This window comes from Nicotiana tomentosiformis, chromosome 2 (genome assembly GCF_000390325.3).
Source record: "Nicotiana tomentosiformis chromosome 2, ASM39032v3, whole genome shotgun sequence".
Lineage (NCBI taxonomy): Eukaryota > Viridiplantae > Streptophyta > Magnoliopsida > Solanales > Solanaceae > Nicotiana > Nicotiana tomentosiformis.
The window spans coordinates 66993818-67010452 of NC_090813.1; the positions used below are offsets into that span (position 1 = coordinate 66993818).

The window sequence follows — 16635 nt, forward strand, 5'->3', positions numbered from 1 at the left end:
AGCATGAGTACATAAATCAACGCGTACCCAGTAAGTATCTAGCCTAACTCCGGAGAAGTAGTAACGAGGGATCGACATCAACACTTACTAGAGGTCCAATAAAGCAATATAATAAATCATAAGCAAATATGAAGCATACAACAATAATGGGGTAAATCTGTAAGTTACATAATGTTCCAACAATTTCTTTTAAAGGTATGAATTTCTCAGTTCTGTATTCTACCTCAACATCTAAGATGTATCAAGTGCCAGTATCAAACGGATAAGGAATACCATATAACATGCTAGGCATCAATGGGAGGATAATCTCATAAATATTCGGACCGCTAGCGATATAATACACGATTATGCCGAGGTCGTTCGGCCCGATCTAGAATAATGTGTATATCACGCCCCAAAATCGAGGAGCGCGACCGGCGCTCAATCGAGTGAACCCGGCCGAGCAAGCCTATTAGATTTTCTTCTACCCAAACTCATTCATAAATAAAGAGAATATATATTTTCATTAATTAGACAAAAACGTGATCATGTCTACAATACCAATTCATTACCAATAGTTTTCATCATCTTTAAAGTCTCAAATGGAACAAGTAATACAACCACAACATAACATAGTTTGACTTCCCCAGCACCAATACACAACCCACATTATGTCTATGGAGCCTCTATAGATAAAGAAGAGTACAATGATAATGCCGGCAACAAGGCCCCCGGCTATACCTCAAACAGAATACACAAAGTACAAAAGATACATGATCCCGAGATGAAGTGGGGCTCACCAAGTCAGCTGGGAAGAAGGTGTACTGCTATCACTGATCAATATCTCCTACTGTGGAACCACCAGCATCCATTTAAAGATGCAGCGCCCCCGGCAAAAGGGGCGTTAGTACCGTCGAATAGTACTAGTATGTATAACTAAACACCATCTCAATAGAATGAATAATAATACAAGAGGAATAGTCAAGAATTCAATAGGAGCTTCAAATAATATTAAAGCATCAAGTTAAGGATCACATAAGTTTTCAAGTCAATTTTCATGTTATTAGGTTGGGTGATCTTTAAAGCCGATATACCATAATTCACAATACCACCATATTCTTACACGGAGTCCGATCACGATTCGATCGGCTAGGCTAATCTCCTTTGAGACATCAACCATAACTACAATTTCATCATAATTTCTAGCACAGTTACTACTATGTGTGCGGTATGGCGTCCGATCACGGCCCGATCGGCTAGGCCGTCTTACTGAAGACATTACCTTTTTCAGTCAATCATCTCACATAATACTTCTTTCATATTCTTTCGATTCATTGGCACTAGTTGCCACAATTATAAAGTCATTCTTGGCACTTGGCCGTATTTCATAATTCCAGTTCCCTTTTCCATATTCAAACATCATTATCATTATCAACAACAATAAGGCTTTCCATTCAAGACATTAAATTCACATAAGATCAATTTGGGAATCTTAGGAATATAGAGGCTTTTCATACAATTTGGCATAACAACCTTTATTTTGATCTTGACTTGAAGTTTTAACATTCCTAACACATATTCCACATTTTTGAACACATCCTCAAATGGCAAAATGACATGATGAAGCATTTAGAATAAATATTGAACATATATCCTTCAACACAAACACATCAGGAATATCCAATTCAATAATGGTCAAGGACTTACACCAATTACATGAGAACCGGAGGATTCGATTCTAAGAGAAGGGGGTTTATACAACATACCTCAATTGATCTTCCTTTAAACTTTAAAACATTCCGAAATTCTTAGCACTTTGATCTATTTTAGAAATATAACAAATCGAACCAAAAATTAGGAGGATGATCATGGTTCTAGCTCATTTGGGCATTTTATCAAACACTAGGTGTGCATTAAGATTTCAAGGTCCTTTTATGGAGGTTTCCGTCATCCCATAACCCATTCTTTACCATTCTTAGCTCAAAAATCTTCTTACACCCTTTGATAACACATGAATGCAAGATGAACAACTCCCATGCCCAAAAATTATCTTGCTAATTATCCATGTTTTAGATGAATTTTGAAATTAAGAGCTAGGGTGTAGAATCTTACCTCTAGGATGAAGACCTTGTGGGTTTTCCTTCTTAATCTTCCAAGATTTGAGCAAGAATTGAATAACAATTATTGAGGAACACCTTCTCACTCTAAGGCACTATCTCTCACTCTAAAATGTCAGATTTTTGGTAAAAAATGGTACAAATCGCCTATTTAACGAAGTTGGGTCGGGTTGTAAAAATCCAAAAATGAAGCTCCGGAACAAGGTTTGCGGTCGCTTATGCGATCGCATAATTGATCCGCGGTCCGCATATCGGCCGCATAATTGATGTCCAAATTGGCAAAAATCTGCCTGGGTCTGCGGTCACTATGCGGCCCACAGACTTGTTCTGCGGTCGCATAATGAACCACAGAACAGTTCTGCGGTCGCATAGTCGACCGCAAAATGGCATCCAAACCTGCCCATACCTACCTCACTTTGCGGCCATTATGCGGTCCGCTGAGTGATTTTGCGGTCGAATAATGGACCACAGAAACACATTTCTTTGCCAAAAACTTTCCTTTACTTTCCAGTGCATTATTCAACCCAAAAAGTCCGAGCTGCGACGAGCTTGTGAGACACGTAAAAACCAATTCGGTACCACGAAACATTATTTTTCCTTTGCAAAATTTTACGGGGCCTTACAGTGTACACTGCCGAGGGTCGAGCGGCATGAACCATAGATGCATCTATTATACTGCTGAGGCGTTCGGCCCGCTCCACAAGAAAGGAAGAAACTTATCGAATTACGAGTCACGTGCTTACAACATAGATACATGTGCATAATTGTAAGTATGACCTTTACCGTTTCTCAAATAATTTGCCAATAACTCGAGGTGATAAGGCTCGCACTAATATATATATGTATTTCTAAATCAATTTCAATTATAAATTCAATCAATTAAGCTAGCAGAATGAGTTGAAATAATTCAAATATTAAATGATAAAATTCTAAGTCTACCCGAACATAAACATGCATTAGCTACGTACGAACTCTCATCACCTCATACGTACGTAGCACCCACAACTAGTAGCACATAACAATTACATCACCTAGGGGGTTAGTTTCCCCCTTACAAGGTTAGACAGGAGACTCACATTACTCCGAAGTTCCATAACCGGCTCCATCGCCTCACTAGCACCTCAAACCAATGCCCATCGATCTGAAACTAGTCAAATAATCATGAAAACCAATAAAAATATACTCCAACACTCATAATTAATCAATTTATAACAATTTCCAACTTCACTCGTAAAGTCAACAAAGTCAACCCTCGGGCCCACGTGCCTGGATTTCGAAAATATTTGAAGATAAACATTATGCATAATACCACGAACTCAAATATATATTTTATTCCTAATTTTATGCCCAATTTCATGGTCAAAATCCAAAAATACTAAATTCTAGGTTTTCTTCCAAATCCCACAATTTCTACAAAATTCCATGTTTAAATCCATGTATTTATCTTACAACAAGTAGTAATAACTTATCTCATGATATATAGAGAAAATGATCTCCAAGAATCGCCCTAAATCTCCCCACATGTGCTCCAAGAACTTAAAAGTGAAGAAAATGAGCTCAAAATCCCGAAATTAGATGTTTAATACACCTGCCAGGCCTCCTCCTTCACGATTGCGGTCATTATCCATGCGATCATGGTTAACAAAAGTTCTAGCATCATTTACTTCATTGCGATCACGGCCATTACCCATGCGATCGCGGTTAACAAAAGTTCCAGCATCATTTACATCATCGCGATCGCGGCCAAAATCATGCTATCGCGATGTACAATTTTTTATTTTCTTCTTCACAGACACCCTTCGGTATAATGGCCATAACGTTTTGTAAAAAATTCCAAATGATAAACTATTTTTTATCCCTGAAAATTCAAATAGCTATAACTTTCATTTTTGGATCATCTCAAAATTCCTTATAGATTGCAAGATATGATGTCCCGAAATCAGACGACTGTCAGCAGAAATTCCTTCTACGCGATCGCGACCCTTCCTTTTGCGATCATGATTCACAAGGCATGGATCACACTTTACTCTTTGCGTTCGCGGCCCAGACCTCAACTCGAACTTAGGAATATCTAAAACCTTCAAAATGACAGCTTTCCACAATCAACGCCGAAATGCTCCCGGACTATCCGATACTTAACCCGAACATACGCCTAAGTCCAAAATCATCACACGAACCTATTGGAACCTTCAAATCTTGATTCCGAGGTTGTTTACTCAAAAGTCAAACCTTGGTCAACTATTTCAACTTAAAACTTTCGAATTGAGAATTTTCCTTCTAAATCAACTCCGAACTTCCTGAAATTCAAATCCGACTATACGTACAAGTCATAATACATGAAGCGAAGCTACTCAAGGCCTCAAACCGCCGAACGATGCGCTGATTCTCAAAACGGCCGATCAGGTCATTACATTCTGCCCTACTTAAACGTACGTTTATCCTCGAACTTGCTAAGAACCGTTTCGGAGTTGTCCAAAATCACTGTTTGACAACTTGTGCAGCTACCCATGGCACCACAACCCGCGTGAGCACATTAGCTCGAGCCAGACTGAAGCTCCTCCCTTTTACCTTAGCTAACAAGCCTTAGAACCAAATTCTAACATTCAGAATTCTCCACGAGACCTGATTCCAACATGTGAACACCATAACAATCTCAACCCACTGTACCAAATATGATCCTGCACCTATGCCGAGATCACACAATGCACTGCACAATTCATATGTTCATGATAACATCCTCCGACTACAATAGCTGCAGATTCACAAACCAGATGCCGGTAGTATACCTCATAATGCGTATAAGCTAACCCTAGAAATACTGCAACGATGAAAGCGACACGTAGAATCTCATAACCACCTGCCAAATCAATAATTCTTGGAGTCTCTCCACTTGACAAGAACCATTTCCTCATTCTAAACTGCTTACTGACATTTTCCTCCTAATATACATTATACAAGTCTGATTGCACTGATTCTAAGTCCAGCAACCTCGTCTCACCCAGTACAAGGTGCCCGGGCAATAAGCCACCTCAAACACCGTAAAAAATTTCATATTATCATGCCACAAAATGGAGAGCGCGACCGGCGCTCAACCTAGTGAACCCGGCCAAGTAAGCCTGTTAGATTACCTTCTACCCAAACTCATCCTTGAATAAACAGGAGGTGTACTCCCTTAATCAAACACTGAAAAGATTTTTATTAACAACTCCCATTTCATTTCAATTAGCAACTTCATTCATAATTCCCAAAATATTACAAGTTCATAGATATAATGAAAAACAAGATTGCCAAATACCAACATTTCTAGTTCAATTCCCCACATCAAATACCACCCACAACCTGTCTACGGAGGCTCTAAGCACAACATAAGAGTAATGTGGAAATGCCGGCAACAAGGCCCCGGCTATACCTCAAAATACAAAGTACAACATCAAATGATATCAGGCCCGGAATAGAGTAGGGCTCACCAAAACCTACTGAATAGGGAGTAACTGCTAACGAGGACCAAAGTTGCCCACTGATGAACCACCTGAACCCATTGAAGATGCAGCGCCCCCGGCAAAAGGGACATTAGTACATATGGAATAGTACTAGTATGTAAATCTAACTATCCTATTTCAAAATAGAATGCCCATATAAGAAAGGGAAAACCATAGAAACAACAAGTCACAATCAACAATATCCAAATGTCCAGTTAAAACATAACAATTTTCAAAATACAAAATTAATATAAATTATTGGTTGGGAGATCATTAGCACCGATATACCACCGTGTTTGTAGCATGGAGTCTGATCACGACCGATCGTCTAGGCCATCTCCCCACGAACAATGTGGTTCGACATGTGATGCAAAAGAAAAGGGTTACCAAGAGTAGTACCACCATGTGCGCAACATGGTGTTTGATCTCCACCCGTTCAGCTAGGCCACCTTCCTACATATGCCGCGTGGGTTGACTTTTCTAATCCAAAATTATTACCAGTTTCATCCCAATTAAGGGGAATAATATCAACCCATCAATCTCATCCCAAATAAGGGGAGTAATCACAATTCACTCCTACACCGGCACATGTAGTTTTAGGTGTGGGTTGTTACAACCCACCCTTCCTCGGTTTGCTAATGATACTTCCAAAAAATATTATTTTTTATTTTTTCACACAAAGGTAACATAGGTGCAAATGTATTTACCTCACCATCTTTCACATTGTATGAATCTCCACTAGTATTTTCAACCAGTAACAACAACAATATTCCCTTGGCTAACTCGAAATGAGAATATTCTGGCACCCTGAATGTGATATGGGTTTCAAAATACATGTAGTTGTATTACGCTGTTAACATAAATTACCACAAGAAATCTATGCCACAAGCCCATGAGGATGAAAAAGAAGTTGAACACTTGTGAGATTATTATCATTCTCACAGCTTAACCTTTGCCAATAGTTGATCCTATATGAGAGGACTAGATAAACGATGAACTTGTGTTTCAACTCAATATGCTATCATGTTACTAGACGGTATAAAGGATTCATGATAATATTCACAAAGGAGCAAAGTGATTTTTCAAACCATAGGAGCAACATACACCGGAGAGAAAAAAAGTGGCTCAAGAAGGATCTCAACACTAGGCTGCTTTACATTAGATTTGATACCACATAGGTAAATATTATGGTGGTGCGTGCATAGGCAAAAGTGAGCAGATGTTATCCATTTGAACGAAAACATTCTATAAGAAATTCATCAGGTATAGCCCCTTTTTGAGAATTTAGGGAAGCAGTGGGAAGTATTAACATAGGGTTGTGACTCAATTCAAAGAAATCATTATAGAACTCAATTTCTCAAGAGGTTGTAAGTAAGATAATTGTGATAAAGAGGCTTCACGAATGATACGTCTCGTTCAAAGAGTAGATATAGAGAACGACTCATAAAGTTGTTCCGGTTCTATCTCAACTTCCATAGAAACATAAGGAGTGACATATGTCAAAGTGGAACCGGGATCAATAAGAGCATACACATCATGAGATTGGACAGTCAATATACCTATAACCACATCTGGAGAAGCCTCTGGCTTTTGATGCCTCCTCATAGCATAAAGCCTGCTGGGCCTTCCCGAGCTCTAAATACCACCCCTAGGTGCTCCACGCCATATAGGAGGTATAGTGTCTCTAGCTGGGAGAGGCGTTGTGGATGTAGTAGCTACAGAACAAGATGGTTGTGTCGCACCCCTGCCCATGCTCTGACAAGAAGAACGACAATCGATCTGAATGTGACCCCTGATACCACACTTGTAACATACATTAGTACCATAGTGACATACTCCTGGATGACATCTCCCACACTTCACACAACGGGGATGAGGTCCGCTAAACTGACTCGCCCCACTAACCTGATATTTACCCTTTTTGCATACATCATAAGCATCCCCCTTATCCTTCATCCAAACTTCCAATGCGGGAGCAACAATTCCAGTACCGGTTTGCTGTGTGGGCCTTTGGAATTGCCTAGATCTACCACCCCTATCATGCTGCAGAGCATATTCACAACACGACGCCAAATGTTCCTTCCCGCATATCGGGCAGACCGGGATGGGTGTACCCAACCTAGGGCATTTGTTCTTCTTGTGCCCCCTCTTTCCATAACCGTACATATTTCAAGAGTCATCCAACATCTCCCCAAGTGACGCTTCTTGCAAACCAAACAATCCAGCTCATTAGTACCAACAACCCTTTTTTTTTAGATACACTCACCACACGATCCGGTGGTGCGATGACATTTGTAGGAACAATGAAACTTCCCCTAGAAATAAATTCTTCCAATCCCTCCATGGATCGACGCATTCTCCCAACGAACTCTTGTGTAGTCTCCCCCAGATTCAATGGTGCGGTCATTCCCTCCTCAATGCTTCAAACTTGTGGATTACTCATCTGGAAAATAAGACATGGCGAGGAAATTAGCTTCCTATCTTAAGCTCTATCGCACTATCTGGAGTATCAAAGAAGTGTGAAATTCCTAAATGTCCAAGTAGCCTCCCCATTATAGATGTGGTTGACAACACACCGATAATAAGGACTCTACTATACACGGCTCCGAGACATCCTAGGGCACTTTAAAACCTTAGGCTCTAATACCAAGTTTGTCACGCCCCGAAATTAGGGAGCGAGACAGACGCTCAACCGAGTGAACCCGGCCGAGCAAGCCTGTTAGATTACCTTCTATCCAAACTCATCCATGAATAAAGAGGAGGTGCACTCCATTAATCAAACACTGAAAAGCTTTTTATTAACAACTCCCATTTCATTTCAATTAGCAACTTCATTCATTATTCCCAAAATATTACAAGTTCATAGATATAATGAAAAACAAGATTGCCAAATACCAACATTTCTAGTTCAATTCCCCATATCAAACACCACCCACAACCTATCTACGGAGCCTCTAAGTACAACAGAAGAGTAATATGGAAATGTCGGCAACAAGGCCCCGGCTATACCTTAAAACACAAAGTACAAAATCAAATGATATCAGGCCAGGAATTGAGTAGGGCTCACCAAAACCTGCTGAATAGGGAGTAACTGCTAACAAGGATAAAAGTTGCCCGCTGATGAACCACCTGCATCTATTGAAGATGCAGCGCCCCCGATAAAAGGGGCGTTAGTACATATGGAATAGTACTAGTATGTAAAGCTAACTGTCCTCTTTCAAAATAGAATGCCCATATAAGAAAGGGAAAACCATAGAAACAACAAGTTACAATCAACAATATCCAAATGTCCAGTTAAAACATAACAATTTTCAAAATACAAAATTAATATAAATTATTGGTTGGGAGATCATTAGCACCGAAATACCACCGTGTTTGTAGCACGGAGTTCGATCACGCCCGATCGGCTAGGCCTCCTACGAACAATGTGGATCGATATGTGATGCGAAATAAAAGTGTTACCAAGAGTAGTACCATCATGTGCGCAACATAGCGTCCGATCTCCACCCGATCAGCTAGGCCGCCTTCCCACATATACCGTGTGGGTTGACTTTTCCAATCCACAATTATTACCAGTTTCATCCCAATTAAGGGAAATAATATTAACCCATCAATCTCATCCCAAATAAGGGGAATAATCACAATCCACTCCTACACCGGCACGTGCAGTTTTAGGTGTGGGTTATTACAACCTACCCTTCCTCGGTTTGCTAATGATACTTCCCAAAAATATTATTTTTGTTTTTGCACACAAAGGTAACATAGGTACAAATATATTTACCTCACCATCTTTCACATTGTATGAATCTCCACCTGTATTTTCAAACAATAATAACAACAATATTCCCTTGGCTCTTTTGGCCATTCACAAGATTCTTTATTCAAGGCATGATGGCCGTATTTGATATTCCACACTTTCATTTCTTCCCTCTCATGTATCATCATCATAAATATCAATATATATAATATTCCGAATATCACAACTTTAAGTTCATTAGAAATGAACAATTTAAGCACAATAGATTTCTTTCCAAGAATGGAGTAAAATGATTGGCAATCGATGCACAAGTTAAAATCATAAACAAGTAACACACCATTTATTCTTGAAATACTTTTTCCCAAAAAGGACAATACACAATTTTCACTCACGAATATGTAAGAACGCAAAACACATTGAAAATACTCACATAGCATAGCATTAGTTAAAACAATCACATATGGGCATGACTTGAGTACATAAGCTTTTAGGCAAATTCTTTTTTTGAAATAATTTTGAAATAGTTGAATCAAAGCTCATTTCATAATCTTTCTCACATCATCATATTTCATTGGCACCATTAGCCACAAGTATAACTTTCATTCGTAGCACGTTGGCCACACTCTATATCCCCAATTCACTTATTTTATTTTTAAGCATCTTTATAGATTATCAAAAATAAGACATTTCCAATCAAGGCTTTAGGTACACATATGAGCAATTAAGAGTCTTAGGATTTTTCACAAAATTTGCATAATAGCATTCGTTTAAAACACGACTCAAATCCATAACATTTTTAATACGCAACCCATACTTTGAACATATATATTTCGACATAAGGCTCATTCGAAATAGTCAAGTTTATACGGGTAACCCGGTACATAGGAAGTAGGAACTTGAGCCAACCATACTTGAAACTTATGGGAACATTATGGAATTCGATTCTAAGAGAGTAGTTTAGATAACATACCTCTCTTTGAGCTTTCCTTAAATTACTACAATGTTCCGAACATCCTAGCAATCCCAATCTATTTTGAGACATAACAAAATTGAACACAAATTAGGAAGGTTTCAGCTCATTTGAGCATTTTATCAAACACTAGATGTCATGGCCCAATTTCTCCTATAGGCCGTGATGGCGCCCAATGTTGCCGCTAGGCAAGCCAACTTAAAACTAACTCCGTGACCTTACTTTTAATGGTTTAAAATAGTTGATTTTTAATTTATGCACAATAAGAAATAGAGGGTTTTATATATATAAAAAATGAGAGATCAGAATTTTAAAACCAGTGAGATAAGATAAATAACCCAAAAAAATCATCAAGTGCCTACTAACTTAATTTTCCAAGACCTGGTGTCACAAGTGTATGAGCTACTAGTAGAATATACAAAAGAGTACTACACTGCTATCTGAAACAAAATAGATAGAAAAATAAGGCAAAAGGAAGACTCCGGCTACTGCAGAACGGGCTCGGAAGACAACTCACCGCAAAGTCTTGCAGTAGTAATCAAGTGTGCGTTCCAGACTGATATCGAGAAGTACCTACCTCAGATCCTGCACATCAAGTGCAGAAGTATAGCGTGAGTACATAAACAACATGTACCCAATAAGTATCTAGTCTAACCTCGAAGAAGTAGTGACGAGGGGTCGATTTTGACACTTACTCTGGGCTAACAACAAAAATATATACAACTGCTAATTAAAACATGGGATATATAAATGACAATAGAACTCAGAAGAAAAAATTTAAATAGCCAATCCTTTCACCAATAGCAATTACCAAACTAATTTCTCTCCTTTAATCTTTTAACCTATCAAACCAACGAAGCAATATCAAACATATTGGAATTTCCAGTATCATTTCGCACGAGTTATGCCGAGGACGTACTGACCGATCTAAAATACATATAAATATACCGTGTGCACTGCCGAGGGTCGAACGACGCGAACCATAGATGCATCTATTAACCTACCGAGGCGATCGACCCGCTCCCATGAAAGTGGTGGAAATGTTTTCCGTTCGCGGAATACTTGCGATGCGGTTGAACATAGATTTCTCAATTTGTTTTTCTTCAATTCCTTCCAAAACAAGAAAATCCAACTAGAAACTCTAAAAGTCATTGAAACCCTCAAATCTCAGCTCTATCCGAGGCAATTAGTATAATCAAATAGCGATGACAACAAAGCATGGTGTAAACCTAATACTACCCGGACATAAGCAAAATTAGTAGCTGCGTACGGACTCTCGTCACCTCGTGCGTACATAGCCTCCATAAATAAAAGCACATATTAATTAAATTTACCTATGGGGTTAATTCCCTCTTGGTTACCTTATCTCAAAGCCTACTTTACAGTACAAGATTGTGCTCCAATCCTCAATTTGGTGCCAAACGACTCGAAACTAGTGAAATATTATGATCGATCAATACATGTTCAAAAGTTCATATCCCAACTATTAAAGGGATTACCCAACCCCAAATGTAGGATTCCTAAAATTTACCCAGGGCCCACGTGCCCCGATTTCGGAAATTTTCGAAGAAAGTTGTTACCCATAACCTTGTGAACTAAAATATATGATTTTCACTAAATTCCATAACATATTTCGTGGTTAAATCTCTTTTTTGTCAAAAACCTAGGGTTTCACCTAAACCCATGATTTTCATTTATTTACATGTTATACTCCACCCGTAAACTATGTATTTAACTCTCATTGTATAGAAATTACTTACCTCAAAGTGCTAGGTGAAATCCCCTCTCTAAGAGCTCCAAGAATCGCCCAACAAGGAAAGAAAATGAGCCAAAAAAGACTAAGTCCCTACATTAATTGAGTGTTCTACCTAGCAGTATTTTTGCATCTGCGGTGCCTGGGCCGCATTTGCGGCGTCACTTATGCGTATGATGGTAGGCTATAATCTCATATTTTAGTCGATTATTACACTCCAATTTACTGCACTTTAGTTGAGTTTGAGCTTTAATCGCTCGTGTTTTGCACTAATTGTGTGTTTTATGTCTTGTAGGAGTGATTCCGAGCTATGTTGATGTTCTAAAATGAATTCAAGTGATTTTGAGCTTTGAAGTCTGAGTAAAATCCCAGGGAATTAAGCCGGGATCATGTTCGGGGATCAACAAATGATAGTTAAGAATGAACAAAGAATCGAGCAGGCATATTGCGCAGTGTCTAGTAAACTGCACATAACTTTTGGCTCTAAACTCTGTTTGGGATCCACAATATATTTTTGGAAGCTAATTCAAAGGGATACAACTTGCATGTTTTATATTTTTTCAAATTCTCATCATAATAGGGTAAAACGAGTGCGGGAGGTGCACGACAATGCCTTGACCGAGCATATGGGGCAGAACAGTGTGAAAAGTGCGCAACCAGGTGCGCGGGCACACTTCCAGGTGTGCGACCGCGCACGTCCAACTCCGGAAAAGTGTCCTTTTTCATGTAGGAGAAGGTGTATTTGATTGGGCCCAACCCTACTTGGTATATATACATAGAAAAATGGTATTTTGAGGACTTTTGACACATCTAAGACCTAAGGAGGCTAAGGAGAAGTTGGAGAAGGAATAGCACAAGGAATCCATCAATCAATCCCAACTCAAGATAAGGGTTTGGATTGTTTTATGTTTTTCTTTACTTTAAACTTAATTGTGATGAATTACTCCATGTCTATGGAGTAATTCTTCCTTAGGAATTGATGGATTTGGTGTTTAGAGAATTGTTTGTGGATATTAACTTTAGTTTTATGTATTGAATCGTTTTAGGTATTTTTATTGTTGCATATATATTCACATGTTTTTGTAATCGACAGAGGCATAATTTGTGATGTTTTGCATTATCTTGTTGGTTGAATTCATCGATTCTTCTTAGTAATCGAAAGATGCTAGTTGAATTATTGTTTAGACCTAGTTAGGAGAATAATCGAAAGAGGTTCTCCCAAAGATTGACCCACTACGAATTCTTGCATATCTTCACTGAGCTTAACTTAGTTTTTATTGTGAGGTTGAGACTTAATCGAGAGAGGAGTTTCTACTAATCAATTGAACTAATAACCAAGTGAATTCGAGAGACTCACTTGAACATTATAAGTGAATTATCTAGAGTTAAATCCCAAACATTTGTCTTGCACCTATCCAATCAGCCCTATCGTCTCCTAATTGATAACTTCCTTTGCTTAATACTTGCGTTAATTGTCATTAGCCAATAGTTTAGACTTTTAGTCAATTTTAGTTTTAGTTCACACAAATCTAAATTGTTGATTATCTTGGATAGCAATTAAACTAGAAGCTACGAAAATACTATTTAAATCCAATCCCTGTGGATATGATAATTTTTTATACTATATTCGACTAGCGAGCATAATTTTATGTTGTGTTTTTAGCTCGTCAAATTTGGCGTCGTTGCCGGGGATTGGCAACCAATAGTGTTTGAAATCATTTGTAGTGCTAATTCAGGAATCTTTCTTTTTATTTTTATTTTATTTTCTCTTTATACTTTGGGTGTTCTTTGACTGTGCGCAGGCTATAACTTAGATTGGTGCATGACCCGATCTTCTGAGAAGGAATTGCAACCATACGAATCAGAAATCAAGAAATATCTGGGATAGTTGAGGAAGGAAAGAAATCTCTCTGAGAATATAGAAACGGTTGGGCAACCCTCAACCAAAGAAAAGATGGCGGGAGATGATGATAATGTTGATTTGGCTGCGAAAAAGGCAGCCCATCTTAGAGAGAAAGCTGCAAGAGATGCTGAAGAAGCAGCACTCAAAGATGCACAAATTGCTTATGAGGAGGATAGAGCTTGAAGAATAGCTCAAAATCAGCCCGTGGGTGCAGACCAGTTCGGAAACGTAGCTCCTGGACAAGGGAGACCACTTGGTGATTATGCTAGACTGGTCTACAACTAAGGTTTATCAAGTGTGAGACCACCTCCAATTGCAGCCAATAATTTCGAGCTGAAGCAGGGGTTGCTTCAAACCCTCCAAAACAACTGTATCTTCAGAGGAAAGATGAACGAAGATCCAAAGAATCATCTAATGGACTTCGAGGAGATCATGAACACCTTTCAATACAATGGTGTGTCACAAGATGCAGTGTACTTAAGGGCATTCCCCTTCACTCTGAAAGATGATGCAAAGCACTGGCTTCGAAGCTTGCCCCATGGATCAATTAGAACATGGGAGGAGATAACCTCAAAGTTTCTTGCTAAATATTTCTCCTCAGCTAAAACAGACAAGTTTGGAAGAGAAATCTATAACTTCTGCCATAATGAGACTGAGACTGTTTTTGAAGCATGTGAGAGGTTTAAAGAGATTGTGCGAAAGTGTCAACACAGCGGAATTGAACTTTGGATGCAACTCCAGGACTTTTGAGATTGTTTGACACCGACCTCACGCAGAACATTGAGCAATGAAGCTGGAGGTTCGTTAGTGAATAAGACTCTAGAGGAGATAGTCACTATTCTAGATGAGTTATCTGAAGATGCAAATCAGTGGCCCTAAGAGATGGCTGAAAGAAGAAGATCAATTGGTGTTCACCAAGTTGATACTAACACATCAGTGCAGGTACAACTTGATGCCATAGCAAAGGAAATAAGGAAGCTAACCTTAGCTTCAATACATAATAAGCCTCATGCATCATGTGACATATGTGGAAGAGGACACCTTACTCATGAGTGTCAAGCTTCAATGGAGGAAGTTAATGCTGTGGGTAATTACAATTTCAATGCAATGGGTCAGAAGCACCCGGTTTTTCATGGAGTTCACCCGGGGGAACAACAAATACATAACAACAAAACAACTCCCGATTTCAAGGAGCTCCTGGTTTTGTGAATTAGCAGAGGCCGCAGTTTCAGCCTCAACAGCCAATTCAGTCTGGGTTAGAAGATCTAATGAAATCCTTCATTGTCAAGATTTATGAAAGATTAGATGCGCATGGTGCAACTATCAAGGAACTTGGGACATGTTTGCATAACTTGGAGAGACAAGTGAGACAAATTGCAACTATATTATCTGAGAGAATCCCAAAGAAACGGTAAATACTGTGAACTTGAGAAGTAGACAAGTGTTGAAGGATCCCACTCCATTTCACAAATAAGCTGCGCTTGAAAAAGAAAGTGGGAAGGAGCTAAAAATTGAAGATGATAAAAAGACCGAAAAGAAGAAAGGTAAGAAGGTAGTAGAGATAAAGAAGGAGGAGGAAACTTCAAGAAAGGAGGAATCTGAAGATGTGAGCAAGTACATGCCTGCTCTACCTTTTCCCCAAAAACTCTATAGAGAAAAGTTGGACAAGCAGTTTGAGAAATGTTAGATATGCTGAGACAGGTTAATGTAAACCTGCCATTCACTGAAGTTCTCTCACAAATGCCAGCTTATGCAAAGTTCTTGAAGGAGATCCTTACAAAGAAGAGGAAGATAGAAGAGACCTTAGTGGTCAAACTTACAGAGCATTGCAGTGCTATCTTGCAAAATAAACTCCCACAAAAGTGTGGAGATCCAGGGAGTTTTACTATACCTTGCTCTTTAGGCACTCTAAATTTTGATAAGTCTTTATGGATTCCGGTGCCTCAATTAATCTAATGCCATTGTCTATTTACAGGAAGCTGGAGAAGGAGATTGGAGAGATAAGGTCGGTGCCAATATCATTGCAGCTGGCAGACCAAATGACTATAACACCCAGGGGGATAGTAGAAGATATTTTGGTGCGGGAGGATAAGTTCGTATTTCCTGTAGATTTCATAGTGGTGAATATGGAGGAGAACAAGAAGGTCCCCCTCATTCTAGGAAGACCATTTTTAGCAACGGGTAGAGCTATACTGGATATACATGATAGAAAACTCATGCTTAGAGTGGGTGAGGAGACTGTGACTTTTGAGATGAATGTAGCAACTGGAGTGAAAAAGGAGAGGCCACTGCAAGTGTTGAGTAGAAGGTGAAGGGTGTGAAAGAGAAGGCTGCTGTTAGTTAAAAAGACAAGTGTGGGGTGTACCCCAAGAAGGCTGAGAAGAAGCTGTCTGCATGGATGGGTGCACTAGTTCAGGCGCATGGAATGGAGCCCGACTTTGATTCAGACCCCGACTAGAGATTCAAGGAAGTTTCCTCTACTTTATGCTTTTTAATTGTGTGTCATGGGGATATGTCGCAACTTAACATATGGGGTGGGGGATATTTGTATGTTGTATGTATATGTGTTAGTTTTTGCTTTTTAGTAGTTAGAAAAATATTGAAAATCCATAAAAAAATTTAAAATTTACGTCTTTTCCCGACGATGGATATCATTCGATGGGTTTCTTGAGGGAAT

General features: G+C 39.0%; 1 protein-coding gene across 1 annotated transcript; it reads left to right on the plus strand.

The window, feature by feature from the left end:
* Positions 1–14840: 14840 nt before the first annotated feature.
* Positions 14841–16270, plus strand: LOC138904971 (uncharacterized). The gene is made up of 5 exons (XM_070193466.1): positions 14841–15083; positions 15176–15369; positions 15453–15564; positions 15660–15820; positions 15934–16270. The coding sequence occupies exons 1-5, from the start codon at positions 14841–14843 to the stop codon at positions 16268–16270; spliced, it is 1047 nt and encodes a 348-aa protein (XP_070049567.1).
* Positions 16271–16635: the final 365 nt, after the last annotated feature.